The 25993-nt window shown below is 38.1% G+C and overlaps 1 protein-coding gene across 4 annotated transcripts in view; it reads right to left on the bottom strand.

The window, feature by feature from the left end:
- Positions 1-25993, bottom strand: part of RPS6KA3 (ribosomal protein S6 kinase A3) — a 78890-nt gene that overhangs the window by 30008 nt on the left and 22889 nt on the right. For all 4 annotated transcript variants that reach the window (XM_071552803.1, XM_071552535.1, XM_071552711.1 and 1 more), the window contains 5 exons: positions 13613-13729; positions 10940-11021; positions 6840-6920; positions 5747-5826; positions 3110-3216 (listed from right to left, as the gene is read on the bottom strand). In XM_071552803.1, the coding sequence (XP_071408904.1) occupies positions 3110-3216; positions 5747-5826; positions 6840-6920; positions 10940-11021; positions 13613-13729 (467 nt within the window). The remainder of the gene's footprint in view (positions 1-3109; positions 3217-5746; positions 5827-6839; positions 6921-10939; positions 11022-13612; positions 13730-25993) is intronic.

Here is a 25993-nt window from a genome sequence, read left to right as displayed (position 1 = left end):
AACAAAACCAGGAGGAAAGGCATAAACAGGAGATAAGTGTTCAGTCATTTGAATGGAGCATGGATGACTAACATAACAAGACCACCACATTGAAATTGTCCTTTTAAGCTTATTTTAAGTTTTCACTGTAATTATGTGATTGTCAATACACTAAATAAAGCCTATGACTTACTATTTTCATATTTTACTTTAAACTCTGTTCTGGTCTTACTTACAGTGCATTTTAAAAATCAGCATTGGAAAAAAATGTTTGCTGTCAGTCTTCAAGTGCAAAGATATAACCTTCAAGTGCAACTTTGTATCATGCATTTGTTCTAAGTTTATCTCTAATCCAGAAACCTCACAAGAACAATTAAAAACGAAAGGCCAAAATGACCTTTTCTCCACTGTACACATTAAAACACCTGAAAAATGAAAGGCAGGAATATCTCAGTATATGCTTTGCTTCAAGTAACAGGGATTATATAACACTTGGCATACTACTCTGAAGTGAGATGCTCACAGAATCATAGAATAGTTAAGGTTGGAAAAGGCCTTTAAGATCAAGTCCAACCACCAACCAAGCACCACCATGTTCAACATTAAACCATGTCCTCAAGCACCATATGCATATGTTTTATGAATAATCTGAGGGATGGTGACTCCACCACTTCCCCAGGCAGCTTGTTCTATTGACTGACAACCCTTTCAGTGAAGAAACACCTAATCTAAACCTCCCCTGATTCAACTTAAAAACATTTCCCCTTGTCCTGCAACTTCTTACTTGGGAAAAGAGGCCAATCCCCACTATAAACACCTTTCAGGTAGTTGTAAAGATCCTCCTTTTCCCTAGAATGCAAAACTCCCTTTCCCTCAGCCACTCCTCGTAAGACCAGTACTCTAGACCCTGCACCAGCTCCGCTGCCCTTCTCTGGACTCACTCCAACACTTGAATGTCTATCACAGTGAGGAGCCCAGAACTGGACACAGGATTCAGAGTGCAGCCTCACCACTGCCCTGGTCCTGCTGGTCACCTGATTTCAGACACAGGCCAGGATGTCATTGGCCTTCTTGGCCACCTGGGCACATGCTGGCTCATGTTCAGCCACTGCTGATCAACATCTCCAGGTCCTTTTCCTCTGCACAGCTTTCCAACCACTCTTCCCTAAGCCTGGAGTGTTGCATGGGGTTGTTGTGATCCAAGTGCAGGTCTCATCATGTGGCCTCACTGAACCTCATACAATTGGTCTCAGCCCATGGATCCAGCCTGTCCAGATCCCTCTGCAGAGCCTTCCTACCCTCCAGCAGATTAACACTCCCACCCAACCTGGTATTGTCTGTGAACCTGCTTAGGGTGCACTCAATCCCCTTGTCCAGGTCATCAAAAAGATGTTAAACAGGACTGGCCCCATCATTGAGCCCGGGGGAACAACCCTTGTGACTGGCCACCAGCTGGATTTAACTCCATTCACCACCACTCTCTGGGCCCAGCCATCCAGCCAGTTTTTTACCCAGCGAAGAATGTATCTGTCCACACCATGGCAAGCCAGTTTCTCCAGCAGTGTGCTGTGGAAAACGGTGTCAAAGGCTTTACTGAAGTCTATGTAGACCACATTCACAGCCTTTCTCTCACACCCACAAAGTTGGTCACTTTGTCATAGAAGGAGATCAAGTTGGTCAAGCAGCACCTGACTTTCATAAACCCCTGACAGCCTGACCTAATTCTGATTGTCCTGTAGATGTTGCATGATGATACTCAAGATGATCTGCTCCACGACCTTGCCTGGCACCGAGGCCAGGCTGACATGCCTGTAGTTTCCTGGATTCATCTCCCACCCCTGCTTATAGATGGGTGTCATGTTTTCAAACTTCCAGACACCTGCAAACTCCCCAGCTGACCTGGACGGCTGGTAAATAATTTAAAGTGGCTTGGTGAGCTCTTTCATCAGGCCTCTCAGTACTCTTGGGTGAACCCCACCTGGTCATATGGAGTTTTGAGTGTCTAAGGTGCATAGCAGTTCACTGACAATTCCCTCCTGGATTTGGGGGGCTTCATTCTGCCCCAGTCTCTGTCTTCCAGATCAGGGTGCTGAGTACCTAGACAACAACTGGCCCTGTTATTAAAGATTCATGTAAATAAGGCATTAAGTACCTCAGCCTTTTCCTCATCCTTTGTCACTGTCTTTCCCACCACATCCAACAAAATATGGAGATTCTCCCTGGCCTTCCTTTTGTTGCTGATCTATTTGTAGAAAGTTTTTGTTGTTTTTTACAGCAGTGGCCAGATAAGTTCTAGATGGGCTTTGGTCCTTCTGATTTTCTCCCTGCATAACCTCATGACATCCTAGTAGTCTTCCTGAGCTACTCTTTTCCAGAGGGAATACACTCTCCTTTCTCCCAAGTTCCTACTGAAGCTCTTTGTTCAGCAAGGCTGGTAGTTCTCCCCACTGGCTTGTCTTTCAGCACGTGAGGATGGCCTGCTCCTGCACCTTCTTAAATATACTCCCAATCATACAGGTCTATCCCACTGCCTCTCCTTTCTTGCTGGTTTCTTCTGAACAGTTTGTAGCCATCCATTGCAACATTCCAATCGTGTGAGTCATCCCACCAGTCTCCATGATGGCTATTACATCAGTTTTCCTGCTGCACAATGGCTTGCAACTCCTGCTGTTTGCTGCCTCTGCTGCTGGGCTAATAGCCCTGATGGCTTTATACAGGGAAAAGCCCTAATTCCTGTGACCATTCTCAGGTGCTCCCAGGATTTCTAACATATCAGTAATTCTTGCATCCCTCCACACCTCCACTGACATGGCAGATGGAAGGACCTTGGTAGCATGCTGTTCCTCACAGAGTGGTGTGCCACCCCCAGGCTTGTCTCTAGCTTTGTCCCTGTCCCCCTTTGAACACAGTTTAAAGCTCTGACAAGGAGCCCTGAGCTAAGATCCTTTTTCCACTTTGAGACAGGTGAAATCCAACCTTTTAAGTGAACATAGCCCACAACCCTTCCCCACCTCCTTTTGTTCAATTTATACAGTAAATTACTTAAGCTTAGCAACTGAGAAAAACTGCACAGGTAGAAGTGCTGTAGAAATTAAATTAATGCACTGCATTTTCCACAGAGCAGCCTTACTTTTCTGGTTTTAGGTCCCGGTATATTATTCCAAGACTATGCAGATGGTCTAATGCAAGTGCTAATTCTGCCAGGTAAAATTTAACATCGTCTTCTGTGAACATCACCTGAAAAAGCAACACAATGGATTTTATATATGAAATCTGTAAAGCTTACCCCAGCACCAACAAAACAATAGTGGTTTTTCAGAAGGGTTCTTCCGAATACTTGAATTCCTTTCTATACAGAATATTAGAAATTCAAATTTTTTCGTTACACAAAAACTAGGATCTTATAACCCATACTATTTCATACTTGAAATACTTGGACATACTTGAATAATAACTTTTGAAGCCAATATATTATTCTTTCTGCAAAACAGGAGGTTAGTTGTTTCCGATTGTTCAAGAGAACAAACAGACATTGTAATGGGAATGAAAAATTTCGGAAGCACTTAAAGAATGTGACTACATCTTTTCTGGATGTGACCATTTCATTACCAGACAACAAGGGCACCAAAGAAGTCCAAATACCTGAATTTTGTCTACAAAGTCAGAAAGACAAGAAAAACATATGGATCTTGGTTTTTAAAAGATTGCCTGTAAGTACTTTGAGAGAGAAGTTACAGCAGCCCGAGATATAACTGCAAAAAAGGTGGATCAAAGAATCAACTAAGGAGAGTCTATGTAAGAGCACAGGTAAGATCCAGGTAGCAATCCCACTTTTTTGGTTAGGAAGATAAATTAATTCCTGTTTACATTCATTGAAATGAACATGTTGTCCCAATTATATCAACTGTTGTGATCCCTGACAGAAAGAATTAAAATTCAACTTTTCTGAGACTGCCGAAAAAGATAAAAATAAAAAAAGATCCTGAATGATTTAATTCTATTTCAGTTACTACTCAGATATTTTGTTTTCTTAGTTAGTTTTTAGAATTTAAGACTAATACCTTCAGATAAAGCATAAAAACATGGAAAAAAATGGCAATACGGAGCAAAGATGAACTTTATTTTAAACAACACTTAAGAATGAACAATACAATGTATTTTCCCCTTAGTAAAGAGAAAAAGTGATACCAAAGCTGGTACAAAACAGTGTTGCTAATCTTCTACAAAAGAGCCAATATTTAGTACAGGCACATTCAAGAAGGGGAATTTCTATAAGAAATGCTTAAAAGCTCCAATAATAAGAACCCATGAGGATGATGATACACCCACACTATGTTCTTTAAAAACATTGCATAGAATTCTTCTCCTCTAACCTTAAACATCTGCAGTGTAGACATCTAGCTTCAAATTAATCACTTTTCCCTTTGTAGTCAATAGGGAAAAAGCAGCACCTTTCAGTTCATCTGATCTATTTTTAAAATCACATGAACTGATATGATGACATTAACTGCATCCAGCATGCCCATTTCACTCATCACTTATGGATACTTCGCTTAGATTCAGGTACCTGTGATGAGTATTTCTTATCTGGCCATACTAAATTTTATAAAATTTAAGTGGCTCAAGATTAAAAATCAACAGCTGAAAACCAAGAATCAAGGATGAATGAGGGATTTTAAGAGAAAAGTATCTCAGTTTTAGAACAGATAATTTTTTACTTACCTGTGGCAAAACAAACTACAAGAAGCAACTTGAAACAGATGGCTTCACCAAAAGAAATGTAATAACTTATGTGGTCAGCACAGATATATCTATACACAAAATGCCTTGCATTCTATTCTGCTCCTAATAACCCTCCAGCTTTGCAGGGATCACCTCAGCCGACTGTCCCAGATACATTTGTAGCATGGGAAAATGGAAAGCAGCTACAATTAAAACTCAAGGTTACCAGATATCACACACTCACAGACTATTCTGAGTTGGAAGGGACCCACAGGATCATCGAGTCCAACTCTTAAGTCACTGGCCCACACAGGGGATTGAACCCATGACCTTGGCATTATTAAAACCAAGTTTTAACCAACTGAGCTCATCTATACATTGGATAAATTTATATCTCTATCCTAACATATATTTGTTTCAAGTTTTCGCACATGAGTGATGGCCAAAAAAACTTTTAATAGTTTTAAATGTTAACATTTCTTGGGAATTACAATTGAGGTAATGAAACTCTTCAAAGTTATTATTTCCCCTATCTACACAGACATATCACCATCATGACAGAGGCAAAATGTTTATTTTTTGAAGATTACTGAAGTAAATGGAATATAATTATTACTTTTTTAATATTTATAAACAATGTAAATTTTCATTTGTATGTAAATTTAAAAAAATCTTAATTGACATTGAATTCTGGATATTAAGCCAAGACATGAATCAGCTAATTTGAATAGTTACTTTATATAAAACTGTGCTCTGAGTCTTGTATTTCAACACGGTAGCAGCACAAGAAGAGAATTTTGCCAGGTATAAAAAGCAGTACAGAAAGACTGCTTGTCTAAGCCTTTTTTCAGAATCAACATAGATTACCTTTTCATGAAGTAACTACTTTGTGCAAAAACCCCAAAACAAACAAAACCATAGCTGGTTAAAAAGAGATTAAAATTTCACTCAATGAAAATCAAATTTAAAAAGTAAAGTCTCCTAATATAGACAATTTATAGCTGAATTTTATCAATACATGATTTCTCAAATTAAAAAAGTTTACCTCTTTGGATAAACGTGTAAACAAGTCTCCTCCCCTGAGAAAATCCAAAATAAGATATAGCTTCCCTTCTGTTTGAAAAGCTGAAAAGATCAATTAAAAAAAATTAAACATTATCTAATTTTATCCATGATCAGATAAATAACATACCAAATAATTCTCCCTTATTTTCATTATCACAGTGAATTCTTATTTCTCCTTTGGGAAAAAAATGTATTTAATGAAAAATGTATTTAAATTAATTAAATAACTGATCCTCTATCATGGACCAAGAAATCCCCATGCCTTGTAGAAGTAAAAGAAATCACCAAAGAAATTTCCAAAAAAATAAAAACTTAATTTAGTCAGCATTTATTCCAGATTTTGAAGTAACAAGCCAGATTTAAAAGGGCAAAGTAGTAACTCATGCACGTATTTTAAAAACTGTGGAAACTCAGTTTAACAGATTGAGTCTGGTTTGCAAAAGAACAAAATAGTGAAAGGTACATTATTTAAGCCACATGAGAGGGGGAGACATGAGGTTTGAACTACAGGAAAAAAAGGATCCTAAAAGACAAATATGAAGTGAAAAAAAACCAAACCAAATGAAAACAGAAACTCTTTCATCCTTTATTTCACATTACTTTCTGCATGACACAGTAAGAGTACTGGTATCCTCCTCTCTTCCACATAAGTACTTTTTTACAGTTGCCCATAATAGTAACATTAAAAGGCACATTTCCATCAATTTTGATGCAACTGGCAGTAATGCCATTGCATCTGATTTTTATTGAGTAAGCAAAGCAACTATAAGAAATAGCTTAAAATGCATGTCATACAAAAGATCAGTGGTTTTGGAAAATAATGACTAGTTATTACTAATAATTACTTTTTAAATACACAAAGGGCTACAGACTGTCAGTCCTATAAGGATTTAACACCGCAGGAAGTCAGCTATGTGCTTACTTTGCATGAGGATCACTACACAGCCAGTCTGCAAAATCAGGACTTAGCACACTAATGTACTGTGATTCTCAGAATCACAAAGCAAGTATTAGGTATTATCTTCAGAAACACTAATTTTTATGCTATAAAAATGAATTTTTCTGCAACTCACCATAATGTAACTTGACAATGAAAGGATGGTTGACTTCTACTAGGATATCTCGTTCCATTTTTGTCCGAACCCGATCTCGAACTACAACAGAATATGAGTAGGCAGCATTAAAAAAAAAGATATTTACATTATGAATCAATAATTCTCCTCTGTTTCCTGATGTACTTCACATTGTATCCTGTAATATTACAACTGCCTGTACATCAATATACCTTACAGAGAAAGGAATTGAGAGAGAAGAATTCATTCCACAGTTCAGAGTTCTCTGATAAACATGGATTTCAATTTGCTTCAATTTCTGCTACTGACAGAACCTGACACTGGGCAAATAAATTCAACAAAATCACATGAGAACATAACCACCCTTCAGTCTGCTCTACACTTTTAAACATTAGAGCAAAACTGCCACAGCTATGTATAGAAAACATAGCCATTTTCTCTACTTTTAAAAACCACAGAGAATTAAAGGCATAGCAAAACAAACTGATAATATAAATAAATTATACTGTCAAAGATGTTTATAGTGGTTTAACTCATTCAAATAACTTGCACAATTAAGTATCTTTAGAATTTGGAAGGGAAAATTTTTTACATTTTCTTTCTCATTATGTCTGTATGGCCAAACTTTGCAAACGCAGATGTGGGAAGGGCTCTCCCCACGTGCCCTTCCAGCCTGTGCAGTGGATTTTTTAGGTGAGGCTCAGCGTGCACAGAACTGGCCCCACTGTTTAAGTCCTGAGGTCCATCTGCCACGACCGAGCGAGCTTGGACAGTGACAGTGAAGTCCTCAGGACTGTCACAGCACCTGGTACTAACTGGGGCTGACCCTGCTGAGTATCCAAGATCTGACGGGATGGGATGGCAGGGAGGCTTTGAACTGCCAGAGGACGGTCCCACTGAGACTCGAACTCAGGTCCTTGGGATTCAGAGTCCAGAGTGCTCTCCTTTACACCATGGGACGGCCCTTTCTCATTATGAACTTACAATAAAAGTACTACTGATTAAATGCAGTGTATACTTCCAACAATCTTTCTGATTTTAAGAGCATTTGAGAGTAAATGTGTGTGTGAGAGTGTATCAGGCACCAGAAGCAGTTTCTGCCCAAGCTGCCTGTCCCACCATGGTGGCTCAGACATATAAGTGCTCCTGTGCCATGACAGATTAAACTCAAAAGAGCACCACATGCAGATGCCCATGGCACAGTGCTGGCAGTGCATGAGCATGGGGAGGATGGTCAGCTGAGCACAGCACCTGCTTCAGCTGTTCTCCACAACGTCCCTGCCACTCCAGACTGGGCTTGGTTCCCACCTCAAGTTTCGCATCAGCCAGGACAGAGACAAAATTCAGAACCCTTGACAGGAGAGAGCTACCAAAGTTTGCTCTCAGTGGTTTAAGACACTATTTCTCTTCCTTTCCCTTATTCTACATTTTGTTACTGCTCCTTTCACAAATGTTCCATCTTCCTGAAGGGAGCACTCCAGAGCAGCAAAGTCCAGTCCAAAGTTTAAGTTGCCAGCATTTCTTGTACAATTAACAGGCAAGACTTCTCACATATTAAACATAACAAGGCAGGAAAGAGATAAGAAGCTAAAGGGTCGTTTAGCAAGCTTATCCATCTCTTCCCAGAAACAGGCATCTACAATAATACAGGTACTTGTGAAAAAGTTATACAGGTACATTTTCATGAATCTAAAAAGCTATCAAGTTCCCATCTCCCTGTAGGACAGATTATTAAAAATTAAGGACATGAAATAAGCACTCATCAAACACAGAGCAAACATCACATTTAAATTTTGACCTTTGCATGTAAAGTCAGAGACATGTCACAAGACATTTGTGTGGTTTCACTGTTTCAGTGGTTCACAGAATATTCTTTTTTTTAAGGAAGGTTCAGTTGAGAAAAAAATTCAAAGACTAAGTGCCAGCAGCTACGCAACAGTTACATGGATAACAAGCCATGCCTTATTTCTGGAAAGCCAGAAAAAGTACAGACTTACAAAATTTCAAGCAAAAAAAGTGTAAAAGAACTGAGCTCATTTCAGACATTAGTATCAATCATTATTTCACTTGACATCTGATTTTTGTTTGACTATAGTTCCCATACTCATCCTATGGGACCTAGACTCTCCAGCAATGACCTGTCCCTGTTTCTCTCTCTCCCGGTCACAAAGGGGCACTGAAAGATGATCCCTTCTATCACAGGGTATTAATAAACTGGTCTCTGCAGCAAACAAAGTTGTATGTGTATACCCTTAGGTTTGCTTTAAACATTAAGAAGTTGGACTGTGTAGTTAGATCAATGTGTTCTGGCTAATACAGTTGCATTCCTATGAAAATATTCTCTCTAAATTTGACTTGTGAATCATGCACGCTGCTTTCGAGTGTGGTCTTAAAGGGCATGTTTACTTTTAGAACACAAAAATTAATTTATGAAATAGATTTGAAAGAGCTAAAGAACCACAGACAAATCCAGTAATACACTGTATAATTTAAAAATATAGTATTAGATATCTAAAAATGCTGCAATTATGAAAACCAGAATTAATTCCAGGTAATTTCATATTGGGTTTCAACAGTAACCCTAATTTGCTTGCAACTCTGCTCTTCCTAAAACATGAATCACAACCAAGCAGTACATAAAAGCATCTGAGAATTCGGACACACAGAGAGCTGTGGCATCATTGAATTCTTAGTGCCTCAAAGAGTCTTCTTTTTCAATTACAAGTCAAGCTGCCAATTTCAGTATTTATCATCCTCTGCCATCTGTAGGCAAACAAGATCCACAGCTTGGACTGTAATTTTCACACATAAGGCTAAACTGCAATCAAAAGGTGATGAAGAGAAGCCCTCAAACATCTTAAAAAAGCAACTGCTGAATGACCTTTAACCCATCCTGAGCTATTAACAGGCTGGAGAATGCAAGGCTGTAGAGGAGATTAATGTACCTTAAATGAGTGGAAACCAATTTCAGAAAAATAGGAAGTAAATAATGAGAACAACACGTGCCACAAACCACAAAGGAATCAAAATGTGGGAAACTGTTCAAAAACATATCCTCTGTAATAGTTTTAAGTGTGATACATAATGAGATCTGTGAGACAGATATTCAGCATTAGGTCCTAAGTAAAAATTCAGGTTCAACATTTTAGCAGACATTCACAATTCAGTGTGAGTTCTTGTTCCCTCCATTGTTCTATAAACTGTATGTTAAAACTGAAATCCAATATAATAATCAATAACAAAGGCAAAGCACTACAAGTTGTTGGAACCAACCCAAAACTACTGCAATTTCAGTGCTATCATGAATTAAACTTCAAATAGACAGAAGTACTAAACAATGGCATAAAAGAACAAGCAAACATTCTGTTTAAGGTCTTAGTGTGAAAGATGACTTTCACTTTAATCTACAGTAAAAAAAAACATTCTTTCTTTTTTCTTAAAGAATTCTCCAAGATAGAATTGAGATTGTTGAGGCTTAAACTTATGTTGCTACTGATACCATTCAAGGTCAAACCCATGCAAGAAAAAGACAAATTTACAACACAATTTTGGTCAAGTAACTTAGAGGATTAATTTAAGTTTTTATAAAATATATTCTACATCCAGAATAAACACGAAAAGTTTTGGGCAAATGTACTGTGTATGTCTGTTTTAAACACAGACTTGAACTCCTGTGCTTAGAACTTTTAGAACAGCTGATACAATGCACTTTTAAATATCATGCCCTAATTATAAACTGAGCAAAAGGCATTAACTGTATCCTTGGTGATACACAGCAGAGGAAAAACGGAAGGATATTGAGTTTCAAACGAGAGCTCAGGAGCAAGTCAGGTGGCAGATGTAACACAACTACTCTCTTAAACCTCCATCACCTGACAAACACAGGGAAAGGAACCTGCTTTCCTCTGTAACTACCAACACAGTCCTGCTCTTACCTGAACCCTTCCAGGTTTACAACACAAAGCAGTGTATTCTGCTGTTTGCTACCTGATAGAAAAAAGCTGTAAGACAATCTGTAGAACACCATCTGTGTAAAGATTAGGTTTTGGTATAATGTCCCCTCTTTATTTCCTTTTTTCCCCCTTCTAAACAATGCTTACCTTTCAAGGTGGCCTTTTTCAATACCTTCATTGCATAAAGCTGTCTAGCATCTGATCCTGAGATTTTTTTGACAAGGAAGACCTGCATTGAAAAACAGGAAGAATTCTTAAAAGAAAGCAGAAGCAATTCAGGTTAATGTATTTTGCTATGAAATTCAAGGAGTCAGTATGACTACAACAAAACTCAATTTGACAGTTTTAGAGTCTGCAAACCCAAACAAAAGGTTCCTTTTGTTTTTTCCTACTATTTCTTCATTTCATAATCTAAAATGGTCATTCAAGACAGCTTGTCAAATTAATTTTCATTTAACTTAATTGATTTCAGTGAGTAAAAAAACCCCAAAAGGATGAATTTGGATTCTCTCAGAAGTTCAAGAAAATCTGAAACACAAAATTCAGCTTTTTAGAAGTTAAACTCTAGTTTTATCTTACTGAAATTAATAAGATGGCACAGCAAATGTGCTAGTAAAATACTTGTCAGGTATGACAAATGTGTGAACAAAATTTGATCCAGAAACCTGAATCAATTTATAACTAAATAGCTTTGAAAACATAACCTATAAATATAAGATTGACCTCTTGTCTCACAAAAGCATTTTTATTACATTCTTTGGATGAGTGTTGACTGTTAGCAACAAAGGACAACCAGCCACAATTAAAGTGTGTTTCATTTCCTTCTTCAGTATAATGGGATTTCTTGAGTGAGATTGTTTTAATATCCTTAACACAAAATTAATTCCAGCAGAGCCAAATTTTAGATTTAGAAATGAAAAAGAAAAAAAATACATCTGCCACAGGTTCTCTGGCTATTGAAAAAAAATTATAGAGACATGTTGTGGTATATGAGAAAGATAAACATTATATGAAATCAGTTTTATGTCTGTTTTTGTACCCAAATCTCACTTGTTAACAGCCCTTTGCATTATCCAGAGATTATCACAACATCATCAAGAGAGCTTGAAAAGCATGCAGATTTACTGTTTTTAAACTAAATGGGAAATGGTGACACCTTCACAAAATATTTGAATAAAGGGATTATGAATTTTTTAATAGTAACAATTTTTGCTAAAAGGTTAAGACAACTGTGGACAAGTGTAGGGGTGAGTGCAAGTGCATCCCTTAAGGAAAGCTGTTTGGAGGTTCTACCTTAAAGAGAGCAGAGCTACTTGGAGTATTTGTGGTGGCTTGTAACCAATGAGAGGCTGTGGTGTGTGCAAGGTGAATTGGTTAACCAATAATGTAGTAGCATGTTAGATGTGAGAGTGCATAAAAGGTGTGGATATTACTGTGTGAGAGTCAGTCAGATGTAGATCTACTGATGTAACAGGAACTTCTGGGAACTAACTACTTCTACTATGAGCTGTGAAGAGCTGTCTGTTAATCTATCTTGAATAAACTCTCAAAGATGTGAGCCTTCTGATGAAGCCTTCTGATGTCTGCTGTGCCTGAGCTCTTCTGACCGTCAGTCCCCAGCCCAGCTCGGTATAAGGGGCTCCCCCCTATAGACAAGATTGGCATTTTTGCAAAACTTTGAGTCAGCTACATAGTTAATCACTTTTTGCTTTTTCAAAACTCACAGCCCTCTCCCCCCATCCCTGTTACAGTACTGAATTTAGTAACATCAATAATAATGATCGTTTATTAGCTTACATTTCCTTGCCCTTGAATGATTTACTTCTCCTGATCTCAAGATTTCCAAATGAAAACTTTGTTACGATTCTGGATAAATCAAACCTTTGGAATCAGGTTTCTCAGTCAATTCTTACCAGTTTGAGTACAAAATTTTATAGTTTCTAAGCATCTACTTTTCCAAACTTAACTGGAACAATAATGTGATCTACCATCAAAGGAGAAATGGATTTATTATTCTAATTTTCCATCGTATCCAAGATGGATTTGGCTTTATACATTAGAACTTAACATCACATACAGTATGGGAATTAGGGCTCAAAGTTCATGTAAAGGCTCTGTTGTCTTCCACTACATATTCCATTCAGTCTTGATCTGTCTTGCCACATGAAGTTAATGTTTTGTTTTCAAGTTGGGATTGGACAACTAAAAATATAAATCATGTGGCCTAGTGAGATCTCAGTGTGGACAGTACTTACCAAATGCTAGAAAAACTGAGTCTGAAACAGATGTACAGATAAAAATCAAGGTACATTGCACCTTAACCAAATTATCACAGATAACACCAGCATGAACATGACTAGGGTGTATCACGTTTATTCAGCACCCATTATTGCCTGGAATTTGTTTGTTGCAACAATCTGCTACAAAAATAAATTCTGCCTACGGCTTCTGTACTAATGATGACCACCACTATCAAGTTAGTAACTAGGAATACTTAACAAGAAAGCTTTCAACCCTTGCCCCCTTAAACACAGAGAGCAGTCAGAAAAATGACATTCCATTTTAACAGTGAATACCCAATTATTTCATATCAAGCCAATTTTTCTATCAAACTTTGAAATCTACATATCATGCAAAATAGAAAAAAAATACTGCTTCAAAAATATCTGCCACAATTACAGTGCCTTGTTAGCACTAATTTAGAGCAGTTTTCACTTGCAACATTGCCTTAATGGGAGACTGGTTGTTCTAAGTATTTCACTCCCAAAATTCAGTGCCATATTCCTGAGCAAGTGGCTCCACAAGAGTTCAGTTACCAACCTTTCCAAAGGATCCTTGTCCTAGTACTTTCAGAAGTTCAAACTGTGAAGGGTCTGCTTTCTCATGTCCTTCCTTTACATGGTGAGTTATTGCAATTTCTTTGATACTTCCTTCTTCCTGACAGAGGAAAACAGAGGAATAAATTTACATTAATGGTGCATCTTCCTATGTTCATAAATTCACAGTATGTTGAAAAATATCAGTGCCACTGAACCCAATGAACCAGGCACTCCCAAATATAGCCAAAACCTCTGAGTAATGCTCTTTGCATAATTAGGGCACACATGCAGCTTTAGTTCAGCAACAACATGGTTTACACTTTTAGGGGTGCATCAGACTCCAGACAATCAGAGTAGACAAAACAAGTCAGTAATTCTCAAGCTTTTTTTGCTTAGGCCTGTATTATTTGGTTTGTATTGCTGTTCCAGATTCACAACCCAGTAATGGAAACCAAACTTCTCAGGAGTTTAGACCTCTTACAGCACACCCAGAGTGCATCAAAGGGACCAGACATGTTTGGAAAGCCCTCCTTTGTAGCACTGGAATGGGGACCACTGTGCTGCAGTGATGCTAATGGTCACCTTTGTAAGTGCAAGACCCAAAACATTTCCACACAAAGCAGCACACCCTCCATTCCCCCTTCAGCAGCAATAAATTCTCAACCTTCCATTGAGAACATTCTGTTGAGGAAAGGAATCTAGCTGCCACTCTTCTCAAGGAGATCCTATCTGCCCAGTCCTCAGCATTTCCTCTTCTGTGAGAAACTGGTCACCAGAAACCTCGAAGCAGCAGGGAACCTTCCAGTCTTCTTGTGCTCTGCACTTAACTCAGTGTTTTCTGCATTGAATTTGAAAGTCCCCTGAAGTAACACTCCTTATCACACAGGAAATGAATTTCAGAACTTATCAGCAATTGTTCAAAAGTAAGTAGAGTAAGCATTCTTAATCATGTCACCTGTAGATCTATCTAGGAATTATATTAACACACATAATGCAACCAACTTAGTCAAAGTACAGAGAGCAATATACTAACTACAATTTCAACTTTTGTGCATTCTCTTCCTATTTGTTCTATGGGTTATAGTAAATAAAATAAATCTCAGAATACCCTTCCTTTATTTAACGAGGAACTCTTAGACCTATTTCATGTAATTGCAGACAGGTTGATGTTGAAAAGCACCTCTGGAGATGATCTCATCTAACCCTCTGCTCAAGCAGGGCCACCGAGAGCCAGTTGTCCAGGACCAGATCCAGGCAGCTTCTGAATCTCTCCAAGGATGGTGACAACCTCCCTGGACAACCTGTGCCAGGGCTTGGTCATCCTCATGGTGAAAAAGCGTTTCCTGCTGTTCAGACTGAACCTTCTGCGTCTCTGTTTTTGCCCATCACCTCAATCCCTCCCTGCAGGCTCACCAAGCATTTCACCATTGTGAATCCATGATGAATAACCCCAGCTACCTTTCTGTTCTTCATGTAAATGGTTTCCAGGATTAGTTTTTTGATGCTCCTCCTGTGGACTAAGGTGTGGCCGATCAACCTGCAGTTCCTTGGATCCTCCTTCTTGCCCTTTTTTAGGATAGGGGTTGACATGTACTTTCCTTCAGTCCTCAGTCAACCCTCCCAGTCACCATGATAATTAGAAAATAGTCAGGAATGGCCTTGCAGTGGCAGCTACCAGGTCCCTCAGTACTCATGTGCATCCTGTCAGGGCCCACAGTCTGTACATCCAGTTTGCTTAAGTATTCCCTAACCTGGACAGTGACAGGACCCGAAGGGAATGGCCTGAAGTTGTGTGAGGGGACGTTCAGGCTGGATATTAGGAAAAGGTTCTTCATCCAGAGGGTTGTTGAGCACTGGAACAGGCTCCCCTGGGAAGGGGTCATGGCATCAAGCCTGACAGAGTTCAGGAAGCATTTGGACAACACTCTCAGGCACATGGTGTGATCTTGGGGTTGTCCTGTGTAGGACAGGAGCTGAACTTCAATGACTCTGATGGGTCTCTTCCACCTCAGGATATTCTAAGATTTTCCTCCAAGGGTATGTCTTCCTTGCTCCAGACTTCATCTACATGCACCAAAATGTGCACCAATTAGTTACAGTGTTGGGTTACTACAGGCAGAATTCTAAAGCTGTGTTTCTGAAGCACTAATTCATAAATTTTTTAAGTATTCTGCAAAATTTATGTGTATGAATTAATGCTGAAAGTATCCTTTTGCATCTGATCATTTCAGTACTGTGTATAAAAGCAAAGCAACTGTCCAACCATGTCAGTATATCCAACACATCCTTCTCCCAGGCTGACAATTCTTTTTCACAAGATTACAGCCAAAGTGGTAAACAAGCTGCACATAAGAAATCCTGAGCATGTATGTTTAAGAGCATATAAGTATATAAAAAAATCCAGCATGTGATTTGGAATAAGGCACAGAACATCCTGGCAAGTTTTAAAATCAGGAAGTGAAAAAGGTATTTTAATGTGAAGAACTTAGTTTCAGTACACCCAAGACAAACTGAAGATGACCAACATGTTTAGGTGCCAGTTTCCAATGTAAGACAACTAAAATGCTGCCCATACGTGCACACAGGCATGCTGAGTACTCCACCTTAATAAACCTAAACTTCTTTTTTCTTTCAGGAGAAAACACTACCATCACTGACTCAAGGCTGAATCTTCATGGTGTCTGAAAGAAATATTGTTTCCTTTAACTTGTCAAAGGAATGATTTGCTGGCGGACATTTGCAGTTTTATCTTTTAAATTAGTATATGATCAGTTGAATTACATACTACTTGAACCACCTACTGCAATCTTAGAGAATCCCAAGGGATGAATAAAACAGCACAGCAAAACAGACTGCCAAGTGCACTTCAGATACTTGGATCCATTTCTGCTTTGCTGTTTTACGTATTTGCTCGCTGGCAATCTTGGGAAAGTAAAAAACATGTGAATCAGAACTTCCTAAAAACTCCTTCAGGAAGGCAAAGCAAGGTGGACATGAGGAAGACATGGAACTGTTGGAGCAAGCCCAGAGGAAGGCCACGAAGCCGGTGACTGGAGCACCTCCGCTATGATATGGAGACAGGCTGAAAGTTGGGGCTGTTCAGCCTGGAGAAGAGGAGGTTGTGTGGAGACCTCATAACAACCAACCTTCCACTACGTGAAGGGACCTACAGGGAAGGCCCAGGGGGACTCTTCATCAGGAACTGTAGAGACAGGACAAGGAGTAATGGCTACAAACTGAAAGAGGGGAAATTTAGGTCAGGTATTAGGAAGAAATTCTTTCCTGTGAGGATGGTGAGATACTGGGACAGGTTGCTTGGTGAGGTTGTGGAGGCCTCATCCAAGGATGTGTTCAAGGCCAGGTTGGATGGGGCTCTGAGCAATCTGGTCTAATGGAAGGTGTCCCTGCCCATGGCAGAGAGGTTGGAAGGAGATGACCCTTTAAGGTCCATTCCAACAAAACTCAACAAGAAATGAAAAAGAAAATTTATTAACTTGCTCTCTATACACAAACAAAAATTATTATTTTTGAATGCAATGCAATTATTATGCAACCAACTTTCCAGTGGTTATTTTGGGCACTCTCTAAAAAACAAAACAAACCCCAAACCACCACTGCACATTCCTGATACTAAGAGAATATTCCCAGACTTTGCAGTTTCTCAGGGTTCAGATACTCCTCTGTCCATAAAAGGCAGACCTAACACAACTCTGTCTGAAACAAAACGGAACTCGAACAATATCCCACTTTAGTAGCTTGCCCATAAAACATGTTTGGGAGCAAGATTTATGACAAGTAGTTGCCCACAAATTTGCAGCTTCCTTTTCTAACTTAACTGCTGAGTGTTTGTTATTTTAACCTAAACAACTGTTTTGCAAATTCAGTTAAAAATACAAAAGCTGCCTTTTATAGAAAAGCAAATTATAAGCAGAAGTAATCAACCCTCACTGTAACCACTACCTGCCTGAATTAAAATATATACATTACAGAAAGAGATCTCTATTTCTCAGCCAACTGCACTAATTAGATCAGATGATGGATGCCATCCTACAGTAAGCTGGCCAGCCATCCTGTCTGGTACTGAATTTGTCTTAAGGTCCATCTCTGATCATTCCCCGATAAATGGTAAAAACATTTGTCCCATGTGATGAATGCAGAATAAGTGAGATGACACATGCAGTGCTGAAATACTTGGGGCCTCCTCTCCTTTCTTCTGTTCCCTGGTAGCTTTCACATGAGTACAGACACTCACAACCCAGTGATCTGGATGTTGCAATGGTGGGATCTTCCTTTCAGTTATAACTGTACCCTACTGCCTACATTTTATTTCTCTTATTTGTAAGCTTGGAAAGCCCCGTTTTGTCAAGTGTTATATGGCACCAACATCTAAATAAAAGTCTCAAGACATAATTTCCTCTTCTAGACACACAGCTCTCTCAAGGCCTTCTTCACACTAGAAAGTAAAACTCTCAGAGAAAGCCATTTAAAAAAAAAGAAAACATGTTAGTCAACTTAAAGTGGTTGCTACTGGCTACCCATTATAGTGAAACTAAATATAGAAGACAAGGAAACAAACAGAAGGTAACATTACCCTGAGTTTCCTTAACAATGTAATAGCATTAAATCAACACTAGCCTAGAAGGGAAGTGGCTGACAAACAAGTCTGAGTGTGACTTTAAACCACCACTATTTCAGAATAATTTCCTGTACTGATACAGTCAGAACCATTCTGGGCAGTATCTCAGTGTAAGTAAGCTCCTTGTAATGTCCTGACAATAGATATCTCTGTACAGGAAAGAACATTGAATTGACTCAATTCCACAGACAAATAAAATCTGACACAGAAAAGCTTAAAAAAAAGGAATCCTGCAGCACCAAGCAAATCTGAACAGGAAACATGCTTGTCAGTGAAAAAAACAGAAGTACAGACACCCTCTGGGCAAGCAGTGAAAAAATATTTAACCATTATTAAGTTATGAAAATAACAACCTAATCATGTTGCTGGAAAAAAACAAAATCAGTATTTAGGTGGGTAATGAACATTAAACACTTAGTTGGCTTCTAATGATCGAATTCATGTAATTTTTTTTTACCCGTCCCTTTTTAATTCAAGACTAAACAACCTCTGCAAAATAGAGTACTTGTACTTGTTTCTGAGATCTCATTACAGGAACAACTATTAGACAGCATGTTAAAAGGAAACTGGACTTTAATCCCTAAAGGAAATAGAAGCAGAAAAGTCTTACTAGGTTTTCTCAGTAGTACTGAAGAAGCATAGAAAAACAAGAGAAAAATGTCAGTTTATCTATAGACTGTTCTGTAATTTACCCTTCAGATTTCTGGATTTCCAGTAGGAGATTTGAAAATTGTTCTGTGTAAAGAAGTGCCCCAAGCAGAGCTGAGTGGCACAAACTCACCTGTGTAGAACAAGCAGTGTGTGATCTGCAGAGCTTTTCCTGAGCAGTGTGTTCCAGGGACAATGGAAAAGCTGATCCAGGACTAGAAAACTGGGCTCCAGGTAACCAGGAGAACCACCAGTATCACCCACAATACCAACCGCTGTTTGCTATCACGGGCTTGTAATTTCCACTTTTTTATTACTCCCAGTAATGCCAATCTTTTAACAGATTGATTGTTTTATAATCATGACTACAGCAGCAAAAAGGCTATATAACCCTTTTATCTCTAACTTCCAGTTACTGAAGATAATGTGACAGTAGGGCCTGTAAGAACATTCTGGAGGCTGAGCTTAAACCACTTGTAGACACTTCAAGAGAGTTGCAAGACATGCACTTACAGCAACCAGTACTGAGTGCTGTATGAGATCTGCTTTTATGACACAACCTAAACCTGATAAAATTAAAAAAAAACACAATAAACACTCATTAGAATTTAAATAACACCTCAAAAAATAGAAGCATTCTTAGTCTACAGATTTCATATAGAAAGGAGAGGAAAACAACCGAGTAATTAAAAAAAACATTTCAACATATGCTCTGACACTGGCAAAATAATCCACAAGGAAATAGCTCCGAATCATCTTAATGGTCAGCACAGGATCAGATCTGGGCTCTTACTTGTAGCACAAAGAGGAAGGCTGTTCAGAGTAAGGAATATTAGCACATCCAAACACCACAGGAGTCTCACTGCACCTGAAATACCCAGTTTCAGATTCCTGAATAAACACACAAGTGAAGTGCCAACACCCACAAGTGTTTGAGAAAGTAACTCTAAAACACTGGGACAGAAATGAGAAATGGGAGTCACTTTCAGCAAGAAATTGATTTTACTCTTACAGATGTGTAAGGATTAGATGTGAATTAACTTAAACAGGAATCAAAGGATAAACTGGTACGTCATGTATGGAATGTTTACTTGGGAAAGATATTCCTAGAAGACAGATTTCTCCTTTTCTAGATAGTCAAAATTATGTATGAGTAGAAATATTTAAACATTTAACTCTCTATGATAGTCTATTTTACATGAGTTATTAAAAAATTATTAGCTCATCACCTTCACAATGACTGACAAATATTTGACTATATACTCCTCAATATACTGAAAGCATAAATTGAAATTATGATATGCAAAGATTACTCCAAAAGGAAAAACCAGCAGCTATCTAAAAAAATGTAGTTTTACTGTAATAATAATAATAATGGAATGGTATATTTAAATTGTCCCTACATGCAGATGACTTTCAATGGGTGTAAAGTCATGAAGTGACACAGAATTGGAAAGGTAAGAAAAAAAGTGCAAGGAAATATTTGCAGTTTAAGACATCCAAAGCATTCTGGTTAAATGCAATGTGACTCTAAGGGTGAACTGGACCCATCCTGAACAGAAAGCCTGACTACACAGTCTCAGCTTCAGTGCAATTCAACTGAAATCAGATTAAACAGAAAGTTAACCAAAAGCAAGATATCCCAGGGTAACATCTCTTACAGGGAAATGCATGAACAACAGGATTTGGGGCTGGAAAAGACCAGAAAGATTTATTTGATCATAATAGTGTGGGGTTTAAAAAAAATGTCTTTCTGGTTAACTATGCAGACAATAAGAAAATACACCAGATAATTTTTTATAACAGCAAGAGCAAAGAAAAGTATGTGCAGTACATGCTGTGAGTACCTATAGGTTAAGGCTTTTTGAAAGAACATTCTATTTGTTTTTAATATGCTGAAATACTTGAAAAGGTTTGGCATTACCTTTTTGATTACTCTGATGGCCATTAGTGTGGAAAATGGATGTTCCTATTTGATGACAAAAAAAAAGAGTAACAGGAGCAAAAGGCTAAACAAAATAAATGACTCCTTTGTCATTACCTGAATTCCACCAAGCTTGTAACAAACTCAGAAGCAGATTTCTGACAAAGTTCTCTTCACACAAAAATTCCTATGTGGGTTTAGAAAATCCCAGAAGACATTATTGCGTGAGATGAGATGCACAACCATCCTGAGTCCTTTGCCTCAGGAAGGGGATATTGGAGATAACACACAACATCCGTGTACTGTTACTAAAAGGGACAGAAGGGACTGCAGAGCAGGGCTGCATGTTCACTTTCCCACCAAGTGAATACTGCCAAGATGCAGGTGGAAATCCCATCAGAAGGGCAGTGAATTTCAGCTGACAGATTCCTAAGTTCTGATCAAAACCTCTCCCTCTGCACACTTGTTTGCACTCAGAAATATCGCAAGAAATACTAAATATGGTGTTGTCAAATCTGTAACATCTGAACAAAAGGTTTCCCAGTTAAAGAAAGTAAAACCTTTTTTACATCTAACAGAGGTGGAAGTTATGAAATAAAGGATATATTAAAGAAACAAGGATGAAACATTAACCCTCACACTTGTTTTAAATAAAATCTCTGGATTTTATGACAATTTCTGGGCAAAAAAACCCCTCACACAATATCTCTGCTTTGAGAAGTAACTTGACACTCAGTATGGCTTTTAAATAAACTGCAATTTTCTAGTAAGATGCACAGATGACCAGGACAGAGGTGGCAATACACACTCAAGTTCATCAAAACCAGGAGGGAAATCTGACACATGCAACAAAGTCCTTGGACAGGTTCAGTATTCAAAAAAGTTCTTCCTGGACAGCAAATTCAGTTGACACACTGATCAAAAACTGTAAAAATTCGGTGAAGGCTTTGACTTAAGGTAAATATAACCTAAACAGATTAATAAATTTTCATTTCAATGAAGAATTAATACATTTCATAATAGCTAAGCCAGTTTAAGTAACTGCTGGAGATATCAACTTAAGTACTGATAACCCCCATTCCAGCATTACCCAGGTTTCACCTTCACCTGTTAATTCTGCACTGCTCTTAACAGAGTTAAGAAGGTACAGAACAGAACTGCCTTTGATATACAGTTATCTACTGACTTGGTTTATAACTTAATTTGCCCCCTGAGAGTTTGTTCAGATTTTTCATTTTAAACTGATTTTCCAGCTCCTAGTCTTGTCATGTCTTCTCTGAATAATTTTTTATTTTTCCCACTCGATTTTTCATGTTATTATGGAAACCTTTGCTCCAGTGATTTGATTCTGCACATGAAGCAACAGCCCCACACTCCCAGCCATCTGCCCTGCAGTGCCCTCGGCTGTGACGGGACCAACTGAGCATCCTCTGGAACTGCTCCTTCCACAGTCACTGCCTGACAAAGGCAAGTCACTCATACAGACTGTGCAAGGTTCTTTTTTCCTAATTCACATTTTAGCACTTAACTGTACCACCATTAATGGTTTTCATACTCCATTTGAATGGACACCAGTAGTACACTTCAAAATGTTGGTGGGATCCCATCAGAAACTCTCCAGGGAACTGTTTCATTAATACTTTCTCTTTAAAATGATATGGTAAGATGGTTTTAATATTTATTTAGGGTAGGGATAATTTACACATGAGAAACAGTCAGAATCACCAATAGAAAATGTCACAGTTCTGGAATTTCAACTTCTACACAATCATAACGAGAGGAAAAAACCCAAATTCTTTATGACAACAGCTCAGTCAGACCTATATTGCCCAGATGGGTGAATACCCCCTCAAACATGAGCCATCTCTCAAGATAAGACACAGCCCTACAATCAGTTTATGCTGTTGACAATGCAATTTTCAAAAAAGCAAATCCAATGAATGAAGAGCTAATTGCAATCTCATTCTTCACTTGAAAGTTGAGCAGCAGTAAAGGTACTGCTTTTATCATTTTTCATTTGTTAGTATTGGGAATGCAGCAGCTACATAGATTTTTCCATTTTCATTACAGAAGTAGCAGCTTTGTTTTCACCCCTCACAGTATCTTTTTCAGGAATGCTTTACTTCCTTTAGACAAATGCACATTCTTGAGGCACATGAACATTCAGCACAAGCAAAGATAAGGCTGAAAACAGAAAAATGGAATCCCCAGCAACTGATTTAACACTGCTCCAACTGCAGCTGCAGGTTTCCTTTTACTACTTTGTTACCCCTCACTGTACTGATAAGAGCTCTGCTGGACATTGCTGTACTTGGCAAAGCACTTTTCTGGCTGTCACAGGCATAATAATGTTGATCACTGTAATCGAATAAACCCTTTCTGAAGTATTGACTGTGATATCAAACCTTGGTGGTGAAGTTACATAAAGCAGTTATGTCCTGTAAGGACAGTAAGCTTATTGGATATCAGGTGATTCTGAAAGGATGACTCAATGTTGGCACAGTTCCCCAGCTCATATACATAATTTCCTTTTCCTCCCCTCCCTTGAGTCAGGAAGTCTCTTAGATGCATTTTTACTTTCCCAGCTTGTTACGAACGTAGGATGAATTTCCACATGACCCAAAGAAATGAAACCCTTTTGCTTTTTGAAGTAAAAAAGAGTCAAACAGAAAACCAACCACTTTCAGCTCCTGTATTAGGGCTTACAGAAATCCTCAAGAAGGTAAAAGTGGGAGGTAAAAATGTGAGGAGTGCACCACTCTAGGTATTTCTCAATATCTCAGACACATTCTATATACATACATATATTTTATACTTTTTATTTTCCTACCTATAAATTCAAAACTATCTTAAAAATAAAATTCACTGCCCAGCAAGCACTTCATAATCTTTGGCAAGCAATGGTAGTGAGCTAACTCTTGGAATAAAAGCCATTCCTTGTATCTGTGACTAATATTCAACCTGAGTCACCTAACAGAACTAACAATTACTTACATGCTCATACACAAACAATCGTTTTAAAAAGCTGATTAAAAATTCTGCTTTTGAACTAGCAATTATTCTAATAGAACAAAAATCAAAGCACTACCATGCACAAATTAAGTCAAGCTGACTTAAGGATATTCTGTGTATGTTGTGTGTTTTGCACTACTACCAAAGAAAAGCAAGAGTAGAGCAGAACTACTAATTAACATGGGCATTTGAAGCCAGAAATACAGACTGCCACAATTTATGTCTTTGCTTCTTTTCAAAAGATGAAAAAACTCGAAATTTCAACAGACATCAAATCACTTGTTGCACACAGCATCTACTGTTTTACCTGACAGAAAAGAGGATTTCCTAAAAGCAAACTTTATTTCCAAATAAAGTTTCAGGGTCTGGATTTTTTTTTAGTTCTTAAATTTTTAAGTCTGTAAGAGAAAATCAATTCGAAGAGACAATAAAGGAAAAAAATGACTGTATTTTTGTATTTATTCCTTGCTCTCTAACTGGCTACTCTTTTTCATTTCTGGCTTTCTACTGCAACAGTTTTGAGACCCAGAAGGATGCCCATGTCTGTGTCTGTTCCATGCAGCCACCCCCCTCCCATGATGGAGGCTGCAGGCCTGTTACTGGGACTGAACTCCTCCCACTCTGTGGGGTTAGAGATGAAGCAAGACAGGACTTTGCAGAATGAGTCCTGCCCCAGAGCAATAAGCCAAAGGACAGGTGAGGCCCTTTGGATAAACATGGCTGGCTGGACTGGGAGGGTAATTCTGACATGCCTTCTTTCCTTGGAATGAAAACACAAAGGCTGGGACAAGTAGGACACGACTCCCTCCTTCCCAAAGGAAGGATGAGCAGTGGGTTGTCTGGCAGGTAAGCTGAGGAATTCCTGTAAGCATTTTGAAAGCTCAGTGTTGGTCACCAAAAGCAGCTCTGCAATGCAGTTCTCTTTTGATCAGGCACCACAAAATTCTCATGAACTGAAATGTGCTTGTCAGCATTGGAAAAAAATACTCACTGGGTGGAACTTTCATTTCCCACTAACTCTGATAAAAGTTTTGTTCCTACTTTGCAAGCACTGACATTTCAGACCATTGCAGTTAAAAAAATAATTCAAAGTTAAAGATAAGGAAACTATTTAAAAGGAAAAATAATCCAGGATCATATGCAGCACAATCTATGAAATCCTGTTCTATTGAGATAATATCCTACATATTTTCTAAAATTGATATCAGCTGGAAACCTTTAGTTTGGTCTATACCTACCATTATATAAAATCAACAGAATGTTAAAGACAACATAGTCAAGCTGCTGTAGGCAGACAAAACAATGGGTTTCTTAAATCAGATTTTTCAGAATTATCTGTCATGTTGCCTGTGGAAAAGAACTATAATTCAGGACTATGAGTTGATAAATATTTATTTTACAAGGTTTACGTTAAAAAAAATTGATTATAATGCAGCCTATGTTTTACATACATGTCTTGTTACAGTGTTTCAGTTACAGCAAGAAAGTTCAATTTCATTTTCTAATACACATTGCAAAGTTTAAACCACTACACAGGCTAGGAGGTGTAAAATTAGTATCCCCTTTACAAGTTAATAGACCCTCATTTATGATGTTAAGACATTACAGAAGAAGGTTGTGGGGTTTGTATTTTTACCCCCTCATTGAAAAGTATTTGCAGACTTACAGGAGGAAAAACATGAAAAGTGATTTGACTTTCAATGATAAAATGTTTTGCCACATTCCTCTTTACATGTGTTGTTAAATAGTTCTGAAACTGCTTCAGATGATGCAGTACTCCACTAGTGATTTTTCTCAACTTCAAACAAACTTCTTAATGTTTAAATATATGCCCAACAAGACAAATTATACAAATTAAACATTTGCTACGACTAAATTCTAAGTTAAAAGTTGAAATAATCACAACACTTATGCAAACAACTATTCTTAATACCATTTCAGAAATAAATTTAAAAATTAGTAAGCCTGAGTTAACTGTCATCCCACACAGCCATATTTTACAGTTTAACATACTACATGAAGGTGTAATTATTAAAATAACCACTAAGTATTAAAAATACAAAAATTTTTTAATAAAACTTGACTCTCAGTGAGAAAACAAACAGCTAAACTCACAGCCCGCCCTGAAATGTAAGCCTTACATTATTTACATTACAGGTAAC

This window comes from Pithys albifrons, chromosome 1 (genome assembly GCF_047495875.1).
Source record: "Pithys albifrons albifrons isolate INPA30051 chromosome 1, PitAlb_v1, whole genome shotgun sequence".
Classification (NCBI taxonomy): domain Eukaryota; kingdom Metazoa; phylum Chordata; class Aves; order Passeriformes; family Thamnophilidae; genus Pithys; species Pithys albifrons.
This window is presented reverse-complemented; position numbering and strand designations above follow the sequence as displayed.